The sequence below is a fragment of the Benincasa hispida genome, chromosome 4 (genome assembly GCF_009727055.1).
Source record: "Benincasa hispida cultivar B227 chromosome 4, ASM972705v1, whole genome shotgun sequence".
Taxonomy (NCBI): domain Eukaryota; kingdom Viridiplantae; phylum Streptophyta; class Magnoliopsida; order Cucurbitales; family Cucurbitaceae; genus Benincasa; species Benincasa hispida.
The window spans coordinates 25,505,764-25,528,565 of record NC_052352.1 but is presented as its reverse complement, the minus strand read 5'-3'; the positions used below and the strand labels follow the sequence as shown (position 1 = coordinate 25,528,565).

General features: G+C 30.9%; 2 protein-coding genes across 3 annotated transcripts; both read right to left on the bottom strand.

Annotated features, from left to right (window-relative positions):
• Positions 1-5,877: 5,877 nt before the first annotated feature.
• On the bottom strand, positions 5,878-7,583 carry LOC120075190. The gene is made up of 2 exons (XM_039028391.1): positions 7,269-7,583; positions 5,878-6,344 (listed from the first exon to the last, which is right to left on the bottom strand). Exons 1-2 carry the CDS (start codon positions 7,370-7,372, stop codon positions 6,029-6,031), a joined length of 420 nt encoding a protein of 139 aa, XP_038884319.1. The 5' UTR covers positions 7,373-7,583; the 3' UTR covers positions 5,878-6,028.
• A 1,167-nt stretch (positions 7,584-8,750) lies between these two features.
• Positions 8,751-16,366, bottom strand: LOC120075232 (pleiotropic drug resistance protein 1-like). Of its 2 annotated transcripts, XM_039028444.1 has the most exons (24): positions 15,961-16,366; positions 15,334-15,454; positions 15,163-15,251; positions 14,981-15,065; positions 14,734-14,893; positions 14,577-14,653; positions 14,438-14,491; positions 14,253-14,343; positions 13,855-14,156; positions 13,484-13,765; positions 13,004-13,320; positions 12,762-12,922; positions 12,567-12,670; positions 12,312-12,468; positions 12,132-12,236; positions 11,899-12,053; positions 11,440-11,772; positions 11,056-11,346; positions 10,880-10,963; positions 10,666-10,799; positions 10,235-10,462; positions 9,951-10,122; positions 9,599-9,853; positions 8,751-9,321 (listed from the first exon to the last, which is right to left on the bottom strand). In XM_039028444.1, exons 1-24 carry the CDS (start codon positions 16,209-16,211, stop codon positions 9,064-9,066), a joined length of 4,266 nt encoding a protein of 1,421 aa, XP_038884372.1. In that variant the 5' UTR covers positions 16,212-16,366; the 3' UTR covers positions 8,751-9,063. The 2 variants fall into 2 exon arrangements, with proteins under 2 accessions (XP_038884372.1, XP_038884373.1); XM_039028445.1 differs by lacking the exon at positions 10,880-10,963.
• Positions 16,367-22,802: the final 6,436 nt, after the last annotated feature.

The following is a 22,802-nucleotide window of genomic DNA, read 5'->3' as shown; positions in this document are numbered from 1 at the left end:
AAGGAGGAATCAAGGCCTCTCTTTGCCTCCATGAAGAGTTTCGGCGTTTCTAGGGCTTCTCAATACAATTCAGCATATTTTTGACCTAGCGAAAGGAGATATTTATAGAAAATCTCAGGGCAGAGTTGCAACGCTCACTCGCACGCGCTCGCCTCTCCTTCGTCCGTCAAATGTCGTAGCATCACAACACTCTAAAGGGGCGTTACAACGTTGCGCTACTGTCTTACAGCGTTGGGCTTGAGCGTTGCGCGGCGTTGTGACACTAATGCTGGGGGTATCTTGGTCATTTCAAGTTCCTTAAAGCCTGGATACTCAAATTTACTCTAAATTGCTTCAAATTAGCCCTGATCAGCTTCAAATCCCTGATTCTACCTCTTAGTTGCTCGTTACCAACAAAATAGAGAAATAAACACATAAAATCCACTAACGAGTTTGAATTAAGCTAGAAATAATAGCTCTATTAGAGCTAACACCATCTGAAGGGGGAAGCTCCTAAGACGCCTCGAAGCCATGCAAGAAGATCTCATGGTGCAAATCAATGAAGGAGACCATAGGACATGTTAACACACATCCTTCTCCCACTTACTATAAATACTCTCTCCATTCAGTTTGATATTAACCCATGCAAACACCATCTGAAGGGGGATGCTCCCAGAGCGCCTCGAGGTCAAGCATGAGTCTCACAGTGTGAACATAAAGGGAGAAACGTGAGTGAAAATTGATGTATCATATATATCTTTTTCCTCTCATTGAGTATTTTAGTAACCCAAGATTTATTTTATTTAGGAAAAATACGACTAATTATTTTTACCAAGTGATTGTTTAAGTTTGCCCAAAAGTAACACTTTGGACAGTTAAATAATTTTGATTAATATTCTTTAAACACTTTAACAAACCTTAATCAACAATTGCATGCTTGCAGCAAATCTATTTAATTCACCTTTCCAGGTCAATTCCCAGATAAGGGTATTACATTTTCGTCAACTTAAGTACCCCAGTCTAGACAAAACTAACCTTAGACAAAAAGTTTCTTATAGATACGTTTGCTACATATTTAATATTTTATTAAAACCAATTTAATCCTATTAAACTTATTAAAAAGATTAAACTAATTTCTAATCTCATTAGAAACTTGTGATCTTAGGTCTATGTGAATCATATTTTAAAACTATTTTAAAAAATGATTTTACCTAAGTTTGCATGCAATTATGAATTATTGATTTTAATTTCTAATTTCATTAAATTATAACGATTATAAAATAAATTAAATAAATTGAAGTCATACATTTATCGCTATCACATACTTTATAAATTTATAACATTTATAAAATTATCTAAAGTAAAGTCATGCATCTTGAAATTCCCATTTCATTACAAACCATATATAACACTTATATTACATGATGCATGAGCATAGTATAAAATTAAACTACATATAACTATATATTATAACACTTATAATATAAATGATGCATGAATATGTTATTAATGCATGCAAGCATATAGTATAATACTTATATTATATGATGCATGAGCATACTATAAAATTAAATCATGCAACTATATATTAAAACATTTATAATATAAAAATGCTTGAATAATGCATAACCTATGGTGACATTTTACTATATGACTTACATTATGACATATATAACATAATTAGACCATACATCATATGCATAATTTAAATAGTAATTATGGACTGGGATTAGATTTCTAAAGTATTAATTAAATTAATATAACATTTATGTTAATTTAATTAATCAAAAATTAACTATTACGATAGAAAAAGGTCGACCCAGTTCTTAAAACAACACGAATCAGACCTCCAGCAATTGAACCGCTCTTGAACCGCTCGAACCAAGCGAATCAGACCTGAACCAGCTCCAAACTAAACCAAATCGCACATGAACCGAAGCTAAAGCACACTTCTTTTTCATCCCAGAGTGCCGTGACGCTACAAAGAAGAACTTCATCCGCTGTTTCATAGCGTCGTGACGCTTGGGCACAATGTCGTAACGCTACTGTACAGTCGTCTACTATAAAAATTCGATCTTCTTCGAATTTTGTCCAATTTGAGCCCTGATTTCACTAGAACGTCATCGGGAACAGCACAATCTACTCTAGAGTTAAGAAATACAAACTCGATAGCATTTAAAATCCAAAAAAAATGGTCCTTACAAATCAAAGTTGTAAAAACAAATTTATGAAACATCAACATGTTTTTCAGGGAGAATTAGGGAAGAAAATGACACTTACCCTTGAAGCCAATCAATTCTTCACATATTCCCTCGACCTAGATCTTCTTCTCTTAAATCTCCAATTTGAAATCCCAAATGGGCACCACAACAAAATGGAACCTCTTGTATTCTCCTTTAGGGATTGAGAATAAGCAGGGGGTGTAGGCTCTACGGATTTTGGAAGAGGGAAAAGAGATGAGAGGTGAAGGAGGATGCGTTTTCCCAGAGAGAACTCTACTCTGTTAAACTTGGAGGAAGAAGATGAAGAATGTATCGTTCAACCCTGAACTGTTCCTACACGTTTTTGGCTGAGAGAATTAGGAGGAAGAGAATTGTAACTCCCTCCCTTTATTAAATTAAATATTATATTAATTTAATTAAAGCCTATATATATATATATAACAAGCTTATTATATATATATATACTATATGTTATATCAAATATAACATATAACCTATAGTTTTATTTTCTCTCAACTATGCATGACATTTAATTCACATTTATACTAAAATTTAATTATATGAATCTTATTCATATAATTAATATTCGAGTCATATTCAAATATTTAATTCCTCTCAACTATTTATGATATTTAACATAAATCGTATTTATATTAAATTTAATTATATGAATCTCATTCATATAATTAATATTTGAATCATATTCAAAATCCTCTCACAATACTTTATATTATAATGTATCTAATACATTATATTAATTATATCACATGTAATTAATTTAAATAATTATATCATATGTAATCAATTTTCCTCAATTAATTTGAACGATTTAAATTAATCCAAAATTAATTCTTAATCAAATCCCTATTGAGCTACAGATAGGACCTTATGGACCTATAGTTGAAGCTCCAATAGTACATAGATAATTAATTAAACTCTGTAATTAAATTACTCAACTTTCATTAACTACCGATCGTTCCACTAAAGACTGACAACTGCACTTTTCGCACTACAAATATATTTCTGTATCCATTAGATATAACCAGTCAACGATGCAATGACCCTTCACAAATTGCTCATAAGTACAACTAGACCAAAATTACCGTTTTGCCCCTATAGTTACATCTAACTTCTTAAGTACCACTGATTCCTCTAATGAACAATAAGTCATAATCCAACTATGACCAAGTTCCTCTCAGGTCAAGAGAGGGTGTAGCCACATTGTTCAAACCTCAAAATCAATCCTTAAGGGAGCAATTTATCTACTTACCTTGACATTAGGGAATGAATGAATGTCATCTTGTGTAGTTGTGTTCCCAGCTCCCCAATCAGACAAATTCTCAAATGGTAGGCATATTAAGTTGACAATTTGGCCACTCTCACCCATGCAATACTTTACAATACTTGAATGATCAGGATCGGATTATTTGTAGCACTTTACAACACTTGTAACATCTACAAAGTAGGCCGTATTCATAGTGTCACCAGGATAAGGTACTCAATCATATCCATGTACTACAGACAATTTAGGTTATTATTTAAACAAAATCCACCTGTATGACTCTACATACTTGTTTAAATTACATAATATAACCTAGAATCTTAGTCTATTGGATTGAGTATATGCTCATAAAATAAAAATTATCCTATTAATAACAATTTGTTTATACAATGTTTACAAACTAAGAGAATACAAAAGATTTAGGACACCAATCCCAATACCCACATCATCTTTTTTTGCTTACTAATTTGCTCAACAAATTTATGCTTGTCTCTTACTTAATTAGTAGGGTGTACTCTAGAGAAATTAGAGATATGCTTACTATATTATATTGTGATCTAAAGAAATTGAACATTTTTAAAAAATTATAATAGACTAATGGTGAAGATTGAATGGTTAAAAGTGAGCTTAGCTCAATAATAATTGACATACACTCTTTCATTTGAAATTGAAGATTCGATCTTTATTTTTACAATAATTGTACATCAAATAGAAATATAGTGGAAGGTTGAACCTTCACCCTCTCTCTTTAAGAAGTATTGTTAGCACTTTGTGTCTATATTGTTCTCCACGATAATATATGCAATTATTATGTAATGATATGTAGTGATTTGAATGATTAGGGTTTACTTTCTCTATACTTCAACCTCAATACTGTTTCTTCTGTACAATTTCGAACCAATCAAATTTGAATTAAAACTCTTTCTCGAAATCTATATTATTATTATTTTTAAAAGATGGGTGGCCCTTGTCTTGAATCCTCGATATAATTGATCTCTTATTTACATGACTATGTTTGGATGAACAAATAATATTTTATTTTGAGAAACGGTTAAGAATGCTGGGAATTGGAAAAAAAAAATATATATATATATATGGTCTGTGTATTTCAGCGGTCGGCCCATTACTGTTCTAATTATGGGCCTACGGCTCAATCCAATTCTGATTATAATCTGGACTGGCCCAGCTTGTTTGTATATTCCGGGCCTCGATGTTCCTTGACATTATTATTATTATTACTTTCTCTAGTACATTTTCATGGCTGTCTTAGGTCCTCATTAAATTTTAAAATGTGGATAAGCTCCTAAATTTGTAATTCTATTATATGTGGTACAAAATAGATGTTCAATGTTTAGTGTCATAAAAGTCCATTTATCACTCTCGAATCACTTTATGTATCATTTTACATGTTGTCCATGTGTCTTTTAATTATACATCCTTAGTATCTATGTAATTTCACTTCCAAATCGCTTATAAATAATGGCATTTAGTTGATATTGAAATGTACACATATTGGTGAGAATTAAATAAGAGAATTTCATATATTTTTCTTATTTCCATCATTCCTATTTTCATAATTATATAATTTTGGTTATTTTCGTTGTGCTATTTTGTTCCTCAATTTTGCAACAAATTAAAATTTTTGAAATTTTGTGAATGGGTAACTGAACTTTAGGAGTTGACATATATATTAGACATTTTTTAAACAAATTTTGTTGACTTTTTTGGTAACATGAAGTTTATAAATTTATTAAACACAAAATCAAAGTCAAAGGTGGAGAGAGAGAGTTTTTGACGCATATAAATTTAGAGTAGAACAAAATTTAGTAAACACATATTTTTTTCTTATTATTTTCAACCTCTAACTTTTGAATAAGCCATTTAAGAAAGGTTTGAAAAATAAAGTTTTAACCCCTAAGCTATATACACATATATATAGTAAAAAAATTCCTTTTTTGGATTGGTAAAGTAAAGATAGAAAAGTATAAATATCACTTTGATCCATATATTTTTAGTTTTGGTCTATTTTGATTCATGTATTATATTTTCATCTTTTGTTATTTTTAATTCTTATACTTCCAAATGATAAAAGTGTCCATATCCTTGTACTTTTAAATTAGAACGATCACTTTCTAAAAATATAAAGATCAACATGAACTTTTTTAAAGTAAAGAAACTGCAACATAGTATTTAATCTTTAAAAAAATATTAGTTATTTTTTTTATACCATACAATAAGTGGAGAGATGATGATTCAAACATTTGACTTCAACAAATTACCACGGATGATTTAAAAAATATCCGTTATAGTTTATTTTATTATAATATTGTAAAAAACACTACTTTATCGACTCAACACTCTAATCTCATATACAAAAGAAAAAGGAACGCAAAATTAATTTGAGACGTGAGAATCTATGATTGAATAATTGATGAGGTGATCCGACGTTTTAATGTGTGTTTTTTTTTTTAATTATTATTGTAAAATGATATATATTTGAAGAAATGGTAAATTGCGTTGTAAATTGTAAATTGGTTTTGGTTATTTACAAGGAGAAGCAGCGAGTAGAAAGGGAAGTTGTATGTGTGGTTCGAAGTTGAGGCGCCGGCGCCGTGTGAGGAAGGGCGGCGGGGTCCCATCTCCGGCGGCCGGTCGGCCTAGGAAGATTCTCCGGCACGACGGTTTCGAGGGAATTGAGGCGCCACTGAGGGCACATTCTTTCTTCGCTCCATTTTCTGGAATCAACAATGTTAACATTTCCCATTTCAACGCCACCGCTTTCTCCGGCCATTATCAGCGCCGTTGCCACTCCGGCCACCACCAAAACGCGCCGTTTTTGCCACCATTCTCCATTTCCATTCCTGTTCAATAAAACACATTTCTTTAAATTCAATCCCTGATTTCTAATTTAATTTCAAAGCCTATCAGTTTCTTCAATCACACAACCAAATCTTTGCAGGACAAAATGATTGAACCCTGAATATGGAATTGGAGACGAATTATAATTTTCTTTTTGTTTGTTTGGCCTATAACAATTTCATTTCATTTTTTATTTGTGAAAATTATAAATTATTGTTGCTTAAATTGTAAATTGGTTTTGGAAAAAGTTAGGGTTCGTGATTTTATCGAGTCATAAGGATCATTTACGAGGTTTAATCAAACTAGAGGAATAAAGTTCAATATTTACAACTACAGAGAACAGATTCTAACTTTCTCAAAACAATCCGATCGAATTTGCAATTTAACTATTGCAATAAAAAACTAAGTTGTAAACATGAAATTTTATAATGAAATTAAAAAATGAGACTAATAACAACTTGATGGATGTTCCAACTGAATCATAATATTTAGGCATAGATATAATTTTACTTGTTTACAAAGAGAACAAAGGGCTATAACTATTTTTGTGTGTCCACGTGACAATTTTTTTTTAGATTATATGTTTTCTAAATCTTTTTTGTGTAAAGGAAATGGGAGCATGAGATTAGAGGTGGTCTAAACTCTACCTAATGTCATTTTTTTATTTTTTTTCAATGGTGAAATTTTATCGATATATACGGGTCCCTCCTATTTGGAATTAAAAACTAAATTAAAGACTTCTTAAAACTCTTGAAGATTGAACAATATTGAAAGACTAGAATCCATACACATATAAATTCAAATTCAATTCTACGAACTACATTTTAAAAAAAAATGACGTGAAGAAGTTGGCTTAATTTATGAAAACATAGGGAAAATGTTGATAAAAGTATAAAAACAAAATGATTATAGAGTAATTTTCTTACCATGGAACCAATTGATTGTTGACGGATGTGGTGGAGTTTTGGGGCAACTGCGGCGGCGGATTGAGGTTGTTCAGGCAGCAGGTGGTGGCCATAGACATAGCCATAGCCAATTTTCGATGTATCTCTCTGTGTGTTTCTATGGAACTGTGGATTTTGGGGAGAGAGAGATGGGATATGGAGAAGTTAAAAAGAAGAAGAAAGAAGAAGGTGGCGGCGGCGACGGAGGTTGTTGGTCTGCTCACGGTAGTTGAGAACGACGGCAAGGGAAGTCCAGCAAGTTTGGAACACCCAAAAGTGGGTCAGAAATTTTGCTTTGATTGGAACAATCTTTGGGTTGACAATTTTATGTTGTTAGTTGTTACCAATTAAGAGAATCAACTTCTCTTCTGTAATATTTTGTTTTTAGTTTTAAAATTTTGAAAATTAAGCATATTTATACTCAAATTTCTATAATGAGTTTTTATCTCTTTTTTTTAAGTAAAAGTGGTAAATTTTTAATCAAATTTTTTTTAAAAAAAAAAAAAACAAAAATAAATTTTTAAAAAACTATTTTTTTAATTTTCAAAACTTCACTTGATTTTTTAAAATGTTAGTAAAAAGTGTATGACAAAGTAAGAATAGACTTAACTGTTATTAAACGAGATGTAAATTTTGTATATTTATTATCACCGACAGAATAATATGACTTATAATTTTAAAAACTATATTTTGAATGATTATTTTGAAGGTAAATAAAGTCTCATCTTGACTAAAGGATAATAGTAAAATATCAAAACTAGATTTCACACGAGAAAAAAAAATATGGAACATAATTTTAAAACGTGACTATCATATTAAAAAGTATTGAAATTATATTTAAATGCCTTTGTTTTTTGGGTACATCCAACGGTGTAAAACTAATTTGGATGCCAAATGAAATAATTAGGGTTGGGAATGGTTGCTTGCCGTCTTGGAAGACTTATAGAGACGCGTGCTGGGAAGGCTTTTCTTTAGAGCAGGACAGAGCAGTCATGCTCTCAAAAATTGCTTCAAATTCAATCCTCAATGGATATTTTCTTAGCATTTTTTCACACGCTTTTTTTGAAAAAAAAAAATATATATTTAGATACTCCCTAGATTGCATGCAGCTGAATGAACTTTCAATTAAAAATTACACTGTGACAATTTTTGTTTTTTTAAAAAATAATTTTTAAAAATTTTTTTACTTTAGGTGTTAAAAAAAGGAAGTATGAGATTAGATCAACCCAATAATAAATGGTGGATTCTGATTTTTTTTTTCTTTTTATTTTCTCCCATATTTTAGATATTTTAAAAAATATTTCTTTTTGTCAATCCCCTATATCATGCAGCAACTTCTCTATTTTCTTAAAGGTAGTAGGGCTAATCTGAGAATCTATTAGTAGATAAGAAGGTCGATGGTTCAAATTTTCATTTTTACGATTGTTCAACTAAAAATTTTTAAAAAAATGTGGAAGGAGCCAAGGCGATTGATGATTTCTTTCCCCTCTTTTGCGCCCATTTTTGTGAGAAAAAACTTACATTTCAACTATGATAGTGTGATTCTCATTTGAATTATAATGAAGAAATGTTTTACACAATGACATGACCTTTCTGTTTAATGATCTAAATACATATGTGTTCTCTGTTTCCTTTTTTCTCTATTGAAAAAACAAAGACATTCAAATTTGAAGACAACTATAGACCTTGGATGGACATCCTTTGTAATTGTGTTGTGTTCCTATATTTCGCGACCAAACTACGTCGTTTCAACAAAACATGTGATTAGTTTTTCTTTTTATCTTTTCTGGAAATTAAATGCCTTTATTGAGAAGGCAAAGATGAATCCAAAGAGAAGTGACATCCCAATATGTACCACTGCAACAACACCCAGAAAGTCCTGCCTGTACCCAAAATAATTCTTTATAAATTCTTCTACAGTTTCACCTGATTGAAGGGTGTCCTTAATATCTCCAAATTGAGAAGCAACCAATCCATACAAGGTCCAAGAGACTGGGCATGCCCAAAAGTACCATCTCCACCATATGGGAATCCTCTGTCATGAATTTACTCCGTATAATAAGTTATAAATAAAAAGAAAAGGTAATTGAGGGTATATTTGAGAGTGGTTTTGAAATAGTTTAAATCACTCTTTCGAATTCAAACATGTCTTTAATCATTCAAAATCAATTTAATGTTTGATTTTATACTTTTCAAAGTGATTTTCAATACCATTGAGATTGATTTTGAATTATTAAAAGTATGTTTCGGAGTGATTTTAGTCATTTCAGAATTACTCCCAACGGATGCATGGAATAATCTGTGTGACTTACTGTTCGAGGAATGAGGAACCCTGAGAAAACGTTCCATATTGCATAGAATGAAGCGGAAACTATGCTAGAGATCTGGTGGTTAGGTGTAATTGCGACAGCCATCATTCCATAGAAAGTGAAGTACAATAAGGTGAAGTACATGAAGAAAAGATACCAGAAGAACTTGGTTGCTGTCCATTCGAAACCGATCATGGCATACACAATGACACTATAAATGGTCGATTGAATGAAGACATATGGGAACTCAATGACAATCTGCAAGGCACGTCTCCTTATTCAGTTAACTCATCTTTCACAAAAAGAGTTAATAAGTTTAAGCGTTAGGTAGTAGTAATAATATTGTTAATGCAACCTGTCCGAACGCATATGGCAATGCTGAGTACATTCCTGCTGCTCTTTCTCTATAAAAGACTGTTCTCTCAATGGCCACAACTGGTTGCACTGAAGACGAATTTTGTGTCCCAATGAAGAGAACAGCGACATACATGGAACCTATTGCATTGAAAAGATCTTGCCGTGTTTTCCTGCATTGGCAAGGGACTAAAGTGAAGCCAACTAGAGATTTAAGAGATTACGACGAAAGTAAAACTGTCCAAACTATTTGCCACTAAAGCTCTCTGTTTTTCCCCTCGTTACCTTCTTGAGCCGAGGTCCCAAAATATTGTCCCAAATAGAATGGCAACAAAAGTTGCAAATATGAGTCTCACGACGGTGTATGGTGGGTTACGCCAATAGGAGAGGTGCTGTTTCCATAGACATGCCATGCACTGGTTAAGGAAAGATTGAGAGTATTGAGTAGGAAACAACAAGTCCTTCGAACCTGGTGAAGGCATGCTCAGTTCCTTGATCAAGGCTTTGTTTCTCCTGTGTAATGGTGATATCAATATATTATTAAATAATTTAAAGGGGGATGTAATATAGGACTTTCTTTAATGCCATTATTTTCCATATGGCATCAAATAAATTGCATAAGACGAACTTTTTGACACAAAGGAAATCTTGTTTTTTACCCTTTTGGACAGTGGTGGAAAACTTTAGTTATGATTAAGAACATAATTAGATTGTACCTATATAGTTCTGAGCTCCTATAGATATCGGTGAAGTTAACTCCAAGAGCAGCTTCTTGTGCTGGTGAAGTGATATCTAACATCCAAGTTGCAGGATTGTAGCCATCCTTGATCTTTGGAACTCCTTCAATTCCCTTGATGAAGAAAGATCACACTTTTTAGAGATTCTAAAAACATGGAATTGACTTCAACCACAAATATGCATTATCCTAACCTCAAAGTATTCGATTAAGTGGGAAGAGTGGCGACCAATTGGACCTACATATATTGCCTCTCCTCCTCTTTTCAAAAGAAATAGCTACAATAAAGCATTCCAGGTTTTTCTTTTTTTAAATTCCAGTATAAAAGAAAAAAAATTAGTAACGACTTCTCAAATGCAAGGGTGCTCACCTCATCAAAAGCATCAAATATATCAATACTTGGTTGGTGAATAGTGCAGACTACAGTTCGTCCAGTGTCAACTGTGTTCCTCACAGTTCTCATGACTATTGCTGCTGCCCGAGCATCAAGACCAGAGGTTGGCTCATCCATGAAAATTATAGATGGATTAGCTACGAGTTCAACTGCTATAGTTAGCCTCTTGCGCTGTTCAGTTGTAAGCCCATTGACTCCGGGCAATCCAACTAGAGAATCTCTCAATGGGGTTAACTCCATGAGTTCCATGACTTCCTTAACAAACAACTGGAATGCACAATCATTGAGTTGATAATCTTAAGATAAAAGATAGCTTCTTCTTTTTCTTTCAAAAGAAAAGGAGAGAATAAAAATTGATACATTTTTAGTGGCCGAATCAACATCGGGGGGCAATCTGAGCCATGCGGAATACATCAATGATTCGTAGACTGTAACATGTGGAGAATGGATATCAGTTTGCTCACAATATCCTGAAATACGAGCAAATGTTTCTTGCTTCTTTGGAAACCCAGATATCGTGATGGTTCCATCTGTATATCCACCAGTTTTCCTTCCAGCTAACACATCCATTAGAGTCGTTTTACCAGCACCGCTAACGCCCATCAAAGCTGTCAAAACACCTGGCCTGAAAGCACCACTGACGCCCTTTAGTAATTCCAGTTTGTCCTCAACGACACCTTGGGCTTTCATTTCCTAAAAGAAAGTCATAACGTCAAAAAAGTTGACATGGTTCCCACTTGGGAAAAGATTTTCGCGTTACTGTAATGATCATTTGAAATACAATTTTGCATTATGGTTCACTGAAATTCAAATAAATACCTGTGGCATGTCTACAGCATATCTGATTTCGTCAAAAGTGATAGAATGGGGTTCATAAGGAAGAACCATCCCTCGGTTGTCATTATGGTTAACTTCATTGGTACTCCCAATTCTTGTAGACAATGTCCTGGACGGTATATTTTGACCGTCTCTTTCTGCATTATAAAGATATTCATTATGCTATTGTTATGGATAAAGCAAGGCAAAGTATCGATCTCAATTTGATGACCCACCAAAGACGATGTTTGTCTTTGTTGGTTGTTTGAATTCTCCAGTTCTGTTAGCATTTTTCTCAGCCAAGGCCTCTTCAGATAGTACTGCTTGCGGCTGACCAAATGCTGTAGGAAATAAATCAAACTATCAGTAATGTGTACAAATTATAAGGTCAAAATTGTACACTATGAATGACTTACGATCTAGGTAATGCAAAGCCAAGGTGAAGAGAAAATTGAAAACCAAAACGTATCCAATTGTAGCTCCTACTCCAATCCAATACCAATAAGCTTCTGGGAAAATCCCTCGAGATTTCAGGATTGAAACGCCTAAAGGTTCTGAGGAATTGGGAAGCACCTGCAGTACACAAATTTCCACATATTGATCAGTTTTTGCTGATGAAATTTCTTTACATTCTTCTATCCATGAATCAAAAAGATAATTTTGTTACGTACATGCCTCCAGCTATTCCCAAGAAATTCGTTTACTGCTATAGCATTCTGTCCATACATCATTGGTGAGACCCAATATCCCCACAGCCACCATGAATGTACATCCTCTAATAAGAAAGAACGGATTGTTTTTCTAGATCAGAAATTTTGGTCTCAATATATTACGTGGCCCATATTTGAAACAAACATGGAAATTACCTCGAGCCACGATAAATCCACCCAAAACCATAACTACTGGTAAAGCTAACGTCGCACAGGTGGTAGCCACAATAACATTTCTTCCAAGTCCTGCTGCTAAGCGAAATAATCCTGATGCCATTTGGTTGATACAGAAAAGTAAAAGGAACTGTTTGAAAAACCTGTAAATGAATGTTCTTTCACGTTTTGCGGACCACATAAAAGACTTGGTTTGAATTGTAAAATTGGCTACTTTTACTTACCTTTCAATGTTTGGATCATACCCTATGACATAATAGGTCATGACAACCCAAATACCAACTTCTAGACAGGTGATTGGGATCTTGAGTATCCACGTTGGCAGAGCATATGCCCAAGAAGGGTAGAAGAGAAGGTCTCTTTGCTTATAGAAAACAGGAAGTTTCACGACAGTCATAGCGAGTTCAGAGAATCCATTGAACATGATTACAACAAGAGTAAAGAACAGGGCACCCATATAAATCCCTCCATCAATTTCAGTATCTCGGTGCAGCTCGGTTCGTAGGAATAGCGTCATTGTTATCAAAGCCATTATAATAAGCTGAAAGGAAAAATAAGTGAAGTTGGAAAGGAGAAGAGCACAAACTATTACAGGCTTAAATGCCTTTACTTTAGCGCATCCTTCAGCTGTTAACATATTAAATATTAGACATTAATTTTATATTGTGTATCTGAACAAAATTTTGGGCATAAATACCACTTACTTGGAACAATTTGAAAATAAATACAAAAGAATTCCTCTTCATTAGTAGAAGTTCTCTGGATATGCAGGCTTTCAACACTTCCTTTCTGCTAACTCCGTATTTCTTAGATGTTAAAGTAGCCGGGTGGCATTTGGACCTATCGAACGGAGTGGCAAGCTCATCTCCCAGTTCTCGACCAATATGAAATGACTGAAATGCTTCAGAAAATTCTTTAACTGAAACAAATCTATATGGTTCATCTCGAATTGCCCAGTACTGTTCTTGGTCTTTCCTTGAGGTCACCTAGCATGAATGAGGAGAAATTCAATATAAAAATACTAAGTACAGTGTCTCCTGAAACAAACCAATGTAGGTGCAAAAGAGTGAATTACTTCTTGAAGAAAATCAGCCACCCCTTTTCTCTCTGGACACTTGAAGCCCATATGTGCAAAGAAGCTGAGAACATCTTCTCGTGGGCCTTGATACACAATATGCCCATCTGACAGAAGGATTATATCATCAAAAAGATCAAATGTCTCCGGTGCTGGTTGGAGAAGAGATATAACAGCCGTTCCATTGAGTATATGGATTGATTGTCTGAGAGAATTTACTATCTGGTACGTTGTTGAACTGTCTAAACCATTTGAAATCTCATCCATGAAGAGTGCCCTAGCCGGTCCAACTAGCATCTCACCTGTTTTTATTGGCAAGAGATTTGAGAAATAAAAACATGTCCAAAATTTTGGGATATGGATAAAATATCTCCACAAAAACAAGTCCTGGGTTTTACCTGTTGTAAGACGCTTCCTCTGTCCTCCAGAGATACCCCTTATCATCTCATCCCCCACCATAGTATCAGCACACATCTCAAGCCCTAAAATCTGCAAACTGATATTATCAGAGAGATGGGGAGAGAATATATGCAATTCTATATTCTTGAGTGGAAGACGGTTCATCACATATTCAAAATTGTACCTTGAGGATATAGTCTGTAATTATGTTAGTTTCTTGCCCTTCTAGTGCTTCTGCCTGCAAGTTTTGAAGCATTGATTACAGAACTTGTAAAAGACCGAAAACTTCTTTTCCATTATGATGTGCTTCTTTCAATTCAAACCTTCATGTAGATATCAAGATCGGGGTCAGGTTTGATATTTGCAGCCTTTTCTCTCCTCGAAAGTTCTGCCAACATTTCTGACAAATTTGCGAGGTGGAATCAAGTAGTTAGCATCTCCAGCTAATATGTAATTTTGCATGGCATTTTAGCAACTCACCATATCGTGGTCCGACCCCTTGACATCTAGCTGAAAAGGCCAATGTTTCCCTTACAGTCATCTCTCCAATATGCAAATCATGTTGACTTATGTAGGCTGAAGTCCTTTGCGGTACAAACTCCTCCATTCCATGTCCATTGTATGAAACTTTACCAGAAAACTGGAACCCACAAGAACTCTCAACACTGTGGCATTAAAAGTCTCCAAGTATTTAGTTTGTACATAAGTTTTAGGATTCGATTCTTACTTTGAGATCTTTCCCAAGTTTTCCAGCCAAAGCCAATAGTAAAGTGGTTTTTCCAGAACTTGGGGGACCCAAAAGCAACGTCATTCTGCAGAATAAGAACAACCAGCATTATGAATAATGAAAAGGCAACGGTTACCAACAATCTTGTGCTGCAGATTTAAACCACATTCTTGTTCGTTTACCTTTTAGGCTTGATAATTCCACTGACATCATGAAGAATTGATAGGGATTTCTTCCTACTTGGAAGGATATGAAGATAATTTAGTAAACCCTGCAGAGAGCAGAAAGCAAGCAGAAAATGAGATCTAGCTTTTAATGCATAATTATATTAATCTGAAAATTTATTTGATTACCTCTAATATGTTGAGAGAAAAATTGAACATTGTGGGCAATGCTCTTCTTCCTACATAAACTTCTGCTTCAACATTCAGATGCTCAAACCGAACTTCAATTGTTGGGATTTCAAGACCAACTCTGTGTTGTAATATATTGGAACATTAAATTTACTAAATCTAAAATTTGAAAATTCTATTAAATTCTTAGTCACTTTTGAATATTCAGAGTACAATTTTTTTATAAAAAAAAAATATTCTAAAAAATAAAATAAAAAATTAAACAAACAAATAAATGATAATAAACAATCCATAAACATAAAATCGTTATGAACAGTCGACTTCAACTTGTTAAATCAAGCAATGGTTTTACTCGCAAGGTTTCCTATATAAATCATAAGCGTTATGAAAATACTTAATCATCATACCATAACAAAATTTGAAACTAAAAGACTGTAAGTGATACTTCTAGTAACAATATTCAGTACAAGAAAAAAAAATGGAGACACTATTGATTTCATCATCAAGGATTCAACGTACTGTTAAAGTTTGTGTGAGCTTCAATGATTTCAATCTATGAAGTTGTTCCAGAGCACAAAAACAGCAATGTAAAGAAACTACTCCTTCCATTCGAGATAATGAACTAACCTTTCAATCCGGTCTCTAAGCTTCAACAGAAAGTCCTCATTATCTTCCTCAGCAATCTTGACGAGTCTCTCTAAAACATGCCTCCTCTCCAAAAATCCAAGATTCCGTATATCGATCTCCCTGGCTTCACCTTGTTCCTGTTTCAGTATCCCTCTCCGTATCCGTAAATACGTCGGAAGCTTCTCGATCGCCGCCCATTTCAGAGCCTCTTCGTCGTCATCTCCACACGAAGACCTCGAGAAAACTTCCATGGCACAGAATTCCCTCCAAACAAAACCTTTGAAACTGCTTCCAAAGCGAAGTCTGTAGCTACGATGGAGTAGTGAACTAGAGATTTGAAGAATCCATTGGCTTTATAGGTATGTGGGAGGAAGTTGGACGGCAATGGCGGTGGCTTCGTTGTTGTTCTTCAGCAGGATTGTTGATGAGACATGGAAGACAGAGGAGCCATTATATATAGGTTCAGAATTTTTTTTTTTTTTAAAAGGTAAATAAAATAAATAAATAGATATTAAGAGTCAGCTCAAATAATGGTGTATGTTGCGTTTATTATGGTCATGTGCTTCAATGATATGATTTGATTAGCAACAGAAAGAAAAAGGGTGGAAAAAGGGAAACATATCAAAATGAAGTCAATCCCATTCCCATGAGATTCTTCAAATATTATAATATAATTTGTTTTTTATTTATTTATTTTCTCAAATATTTTTTTAGTTCTCAATTCAATTTCTTTAGTTTTCACCAAGGTTCATATTTATTACTTTTTAAATACAACATATCTCGTCATATAAGTATAGGTAAACAATAATTGACCTGTCAGTTTTATCTTTTATCTTTGTAGTTATTGTACTTTTAAATAATACAATATATCTATTTAGGAGAGTCAAGAGGTGATACGAGCCTCCTCTAACTTATAGATGTCCACGAGCAAGGTAAGGATGGTTTCTCCATCCCATCCTCGCAAAATTCTCTACGAAGATTTTCGTGGAGAATTTGTGTTTTATTAAAAGTTAATTAACTTCAATCAATGCTATGAATTTTTTTTTAACTAAATAGTTAAGGTTCCCTTTGGTAACCATTTTGTTTTTTGTTTTTGTTTTTTAAAATTAAATCTATAAACAGTACTTCCACCACTCAATTTCTTCCTTTGTTATCTACTTTTTATCAATTGCTTAAAAAACCAAGCTAAATTTTAAGAATTTTAAAAAAAAAAAGTAGCTTTTAAAAAGTTGTTCTTGATTTTAAACTTTAGCTAATAATTTAACCATTGTACTTAAAAAAAAATGCAAATCATTGTAAGAATTATGGATGAAATAGGCTTAATTTTTATAAACAAAATGGCTGCCAAACGGAGCCTAAATTTCTCACTAGTTTTTTCTATCTAATTATTTATACACGAGCAATTTGAATTTAAAGAGAAATTTGTCAAATTTCTAGTAAAAATAAAGAATTACTAATCAAATTATTCATATATATAATCTAAATTTAAATGTTCAATTCATACCTATTCATTATCTTAACCATGATAAAATAAAATATGAAATTTAAATATAGTATTCACGTAATAATAATAATAACATAACATTAAATTATTATAATAATAATAAAATAAAATAAAAAAGACCAATGAGGGGAATGATGGGAAATGAATTCCCCATTCTCATCCTCATTTAGCCTACGAAAAAATCACTCTTAACTTAAAATGGGAAATTCCTGGCCCGTCAGAGCAGATCCTTGCAGATAAAATAGACATCTCTTCTCAAATACGTACATCTGGACTATTTAACCTATATTTAGATTAACAAATATGAGATGGCAGGTAGACTTAAAAGGAATGAACATCCTATTCTCTAATAATCATGTGTAGGTTATAATAATATTAATAATAATAATAATAATAATAATTATTATTATTATTATTATTATTATAAAAAAAAATTGAACCTTACTAGAATGGTTTTCAAATATAGAAAAATGAATCAAAATATTTGCAAAATATAACAAAATTTCGTAATATATTAATGATAAAAACTGATAGATTTCTTTAAGTGACATTGATAGACACCGATAGAAGTCTATCAATGTATATTCATCATTCATACATTCTTAAATTTTACTATATTTTATAAATTTTTCAGTATTTTATCGTTTGAAATGATTTTTCTTTAAATAATGATTAAATTAGCATATTATATATATATATATATATATATATATATATTACTGTATGAACTATTAAAATAAATTAAATGGTGAGGACAAAGTGGATAAATATAATTTTTCAAACAAAAAAATTGGATAAATATAAGAATGTTAGGGTACAAATGAAAAAAAAAATTGCCTAATTTGTTAAATATTTAAATTAAAATTATAGATCATAGTATAAAAATGAAAAGTTTATTTTCTTTACTATAGCTCTAGGACAGCAATTAATTTTTAGTTTTTAAGAACTAAACTTATAGAAACGAACTTTAAAAAATAATAATAAAAAAAAAATAAAATAAAAAAATTACAATTCATGTACACATATACTCAGATTGATTTTAGAGGCAATTATATTATAATAAAGAAAGCAAATTTATATTAATAATAATCAAGTAGGTCATCAAATTGAATGCAACTCAAAACAGTTGACATGCACTTCTTTGAGATGGAAAATTTAAATCAACATTCTCCAGTTTCACTAAAAAAAGGTGGACCGGTCGTACAATATCCAACTTGTGCAAAAGGAACTTCTCTCCACTCTATATATAATTGAAAACGATCCAAGAATTAAAGTGGTCATCAAAAGAAAGTATATCTATTAATTTATTTTAAGTTTTTTTATTAGCTCGACAACATGTAGAGTGAAAGATTCATACCACTATCTATTTAGTGCTTATATATAGTTTTAATTATGTTATACAATAATTAAATTAATCACGTAAGCTTAGATTTTGAATATAAATTATCACAGAATTTATTGTCATATTAAAAGACTTTTAAAAACAAATCTCTCTTTAGAAGTGAAAAATATATACATATCTTTAGAAGGGAACTTAAAATATATGTAACACTAAAGGTAACAGTCAACGTGACCAATTCATAATTTTTATAAAAAATATTTTTAATAGTAATGGTTATGGTAATGGTAAAGGTAGTGGGTCCCACGTAATTTTAAAAAATCGAGCATTCTTCATTCCTTAATTAGATTACATGATTTAATTATAAATTTCAAGATAGCTCCATATCTCATTATAATTACGGAAAAGAAGTAAACAACAACAAAAATAATCAACTATGACCCACTTTTAATGTCACCATCATTTTCAACGGTACAAATGTGGCCTTAATTTGTAATTTAAAGTAATAAAACGTAACAAAAATAATGTATTTATGAACTGTTGGAATTTTATTGTTGTTTATAATTAAAAGAGTAATAAAAATAAATAAATAGGGTAAAAAAGTGCATTATTTGGAAAATCCACGGGATTTGCTTTGTCCATTTTCATAAAGTCCATCCATTTTTATTCAACATATCACTACCCACGTGACTCACATGCTCCGAGATCCGTACTATACTTGATTTTAAATTATTTTACTTTATTTTTTCTTTTTAAATACATTTTTTTGTCACATTATTTTTTTCATTTTAGTGTTTGTACATTCAACCGTTTAAATTTAATAAATCTTAAAATTAGCTAATATAGTTAATTTTTGTTAACTTTTTTCAAATAATTTAAGTTCCACGAGTATCTTCTTTATTTATAATAAACATATATTAATAGATTATCTTTTTCTTACTTGAAATTTATGGTTATTATTATTTAATCAATTTAAGTAAAATTTGATTTAAAAATGTTAAATTTATAATTTATTTAAAGTAAAATTAAACTAAATTAAAAAAATATATTTTAACTTTTTTTTAGTATGCAATAATAAGTAAATTATCAGATAAATTGGTTCGTACACGAATTCGTACCAATCATCATAGGATAGTCCTTCAGTGGAATCACAATGTTTATTTTACGATTAATATTTTATTGAGGTAGAAAATCGATGAAAAATATTTGTATTTTATTCAATTAAATTAATGTCTTATTATTTGACTAAAATTGTTAAATAAAATGAAATTAATCGAAAATTAAACAAATAGCTTGACGGAATCAAACCTCAACCAGATACGAGAAACATAGTCGGTTAGACAGCATTACCTGAAATTAAAGTAATATATTTATAATTAATTAATCAAGATTCTTTAAAAAAATAAATAGATAATTAAGATTTGAAATATTTTTTCGTCTTTAAAATTTCTTTTATTTTTTAAACCTGGTGGGAGTTCAAACTTTGAGGAAGTCTTTAATTTTGAATCGGTTGTGCCTAGTGTAACCTTTTTTTTTTTTATAAATATTTTTAATTTTCTTTATTTTTAAATTCAAATATATATTTTTTGAAACAGTCAAATATTTTTATTTTTGGTATCATATACATAAGAATCAAGATTGAATTTTCAACGTGTTAAGAAATACTTATTGGTAGAGTTGTTCATCAAATGTCGAAGTTTTACGAAACTTCTATTTTAATTGTAGATAATTTTTTTCTCTAAAAGGTTCTTCATTTTTTTTTTTTTTTTCCGAAATGATTTCAAACTCACACACTTAAAAATCTTTTTATTTGTATTTTCAAGATCAATTTTTGGTTTTCCTAATCAAATATTATAGAAAATTAGAAAAAAAAAATTGTTGGTCAAAACTTCTAGAATATTAAAACACAAATATACTATAATAATTCAATCCTTATAACTCTTTAGCAAGAAATAAAATAGTTTAACCAAACACTTAACTATATTCACACTATTTGAGTTCACTTTATAAGGAATAAAAAAGATCAAATCGAACATATCTCAATTAATGTCCAATTATGTTAGATTGTTCAAATCTCCTTATTCTCAATTGTATTCAAACAAAAAGAGAAAGAGAAAGAGAAAGAGATCTCATTTTCCCATACTTTAATTAGTAAAAACATTGATAAACATGAAAGTAACAATATTTTTTTTTAAAAAAAAAAAAAAGATTATATATAGAAAATTCTTATATATAGAAGAAAAAAAAAACACGACTTACAAGAAGAATTTTGTATGACTCCAAATTACAATTGATTTGCGTACTCCAATTATTAGAAAGAAACACTCTAGGTAAAATTGTTACATTCACACATAATTTTTCATCGACTCAAATTACAAAAATTATTATTGTAAAATTTATACCATTCACATATTTCTCTGTACTTTCAAATAAAAGAATAACAATAATGCAATTTAGCTAAAGTTAGTAAAACAAAGTCCAAAGTTTTTCTTTCTCTATTTTAGTCCAACAACAATTGAGGTTGGGGAATTCAAATCTTTTACTTATAGGTCAATGATATATGTCAAACCCAATAAAATCATGCTAAAAGCAAAATCAAAGTTTGAAGCTCAAGTGTTACTATAAATAATATTAGGCACGCCTTCTAATTTTTACACTCTATACTTCTATAGAAGATTAAAGCACTGTTTTCATTTATTTCATTTAGAAAAATATTGTTAAAAATATTTACATAATTAATTTTTGTACCTCATCTACCACATCATTTTACGTGATGATATTGTAAATAATATAAGTATGTCGTTCAATTTTCAGATCTCTCTAACAAATTAAAAATTCAATAATTAAAATAAAACTCATAATGTAGAGAAATAATTTAAGCATACCATAAAAATTCATGGATATTTTTTTTATAATGTAACCTTATTAAGTTACAATTTTAGTTCGAGTCTAGTTTGTCCTTAAACTTGTAAAATTACAAATTTAGTTCTTACACATAAAATTTAAAAATCATAGATCTATTAGACACAAAATTGAAATTTCACGATTTTATTAGACACAAAATTCAAATTTAACCTGACAAATTTAGTGATTTAAAAATTCTTAATTTTTAAAAATTTAAAATTTAAGGTCGATAAATTTGATTGTTGGTTTTTTTTTTTCCATTAAGCTCATAAAAACTATGTATACCTTAAAATTTATTTGTCATATAATCTTTTTTTAAAAAAAAATATTAAAAAAAACTACGCTAAGTTTTTTCCTTTTTTTTTTTTTTACACAAAAGTAGTTTTCAAGAATTTATTTTCTGTTTTTTTGAATTTGACTACAAATTTAAATTTTTATTTAAAAATGATAAAAATCATTCTAACATTTGGTGTAAAAACATATACAAATTTCACAAACAAAATACGAAACAGTTATTGAACTGAACCCTAATTCCCTATTATACTATATTTACAATTTAACATTTTTAACCGGAGTTTTTGAAAAAGAAAGAAGGAAAAAAAAAACAAAATGTAGATTAGTTCACAAAAATCTATCCCTTTTTAAGTAATCTTCCTCGGGACGAGAAGAGGAAAGTCAAATTTTTGACTTTGGTACGATGCGTTTCAATTTTTCAAAGAGATTTCACATAAGGGGAAATTACTATTTAGTAATCACCGAAACGACACAGTTTTAAGATTTTCGAGGCAACATTATAAAATGGACCACGAACCAAACATTATAAATTAATAATTATTCGGATTAATGATAATATTACCCTAACGGGTACAAAATCCCCACGGATCCGGAGAAGATCGGTCGGTCCATAGTCAACTATTTTTTAATTAACACAACTCATCCAAATTAATCCTTTTATTTTAAAATTTTATATTTTCTTTTTTCTCATTATATTTTATGGTACATGCATCTATGTTGTAAGGTAAGGTTACGTGATATTATTATTATTTCTTTTCATGAAAAAAAAAAAAAGCTGTTCTCTTTATTAAAGGTTTATTC

Coding starts and splice junctions, on each gene's coding strand:
- LOC120075232 (XM_039028444.1), bottom strand. CDS start 16,211: ATGGAAGTTTTCTCGAGGTCTTCGTGTGGAGATGACGACGAAGAGGCT. Junction 13,321..13,483: donor TTATTTTCAAATTGTTCCAA/GTAAGTGGTATT, acceptor TTTTCCTTTCAG/CTTATTATAATGGCTTTGAT. Junction 10,800..10,879: donor ACTTAATCGAATACTTTGAG/GTTAGGATAATG, acceptor TTCTTCATCAAG/GGAATTGAAGGAGTTCCAAA.
- LOC120075190 (XM_039028391.1), bottom strand. CDS start 7,372: ATGGCTATGTCTATGGCCACCACCTGCTGCCTGAACAACCTCAATCCG. Junction 6,345..7,268: donor AACAATCAATTGGTTCCATG/GTAAGAAAATTA, acceptor TTTATTGAACAG/GAATGGAAATGGAGAATGGT.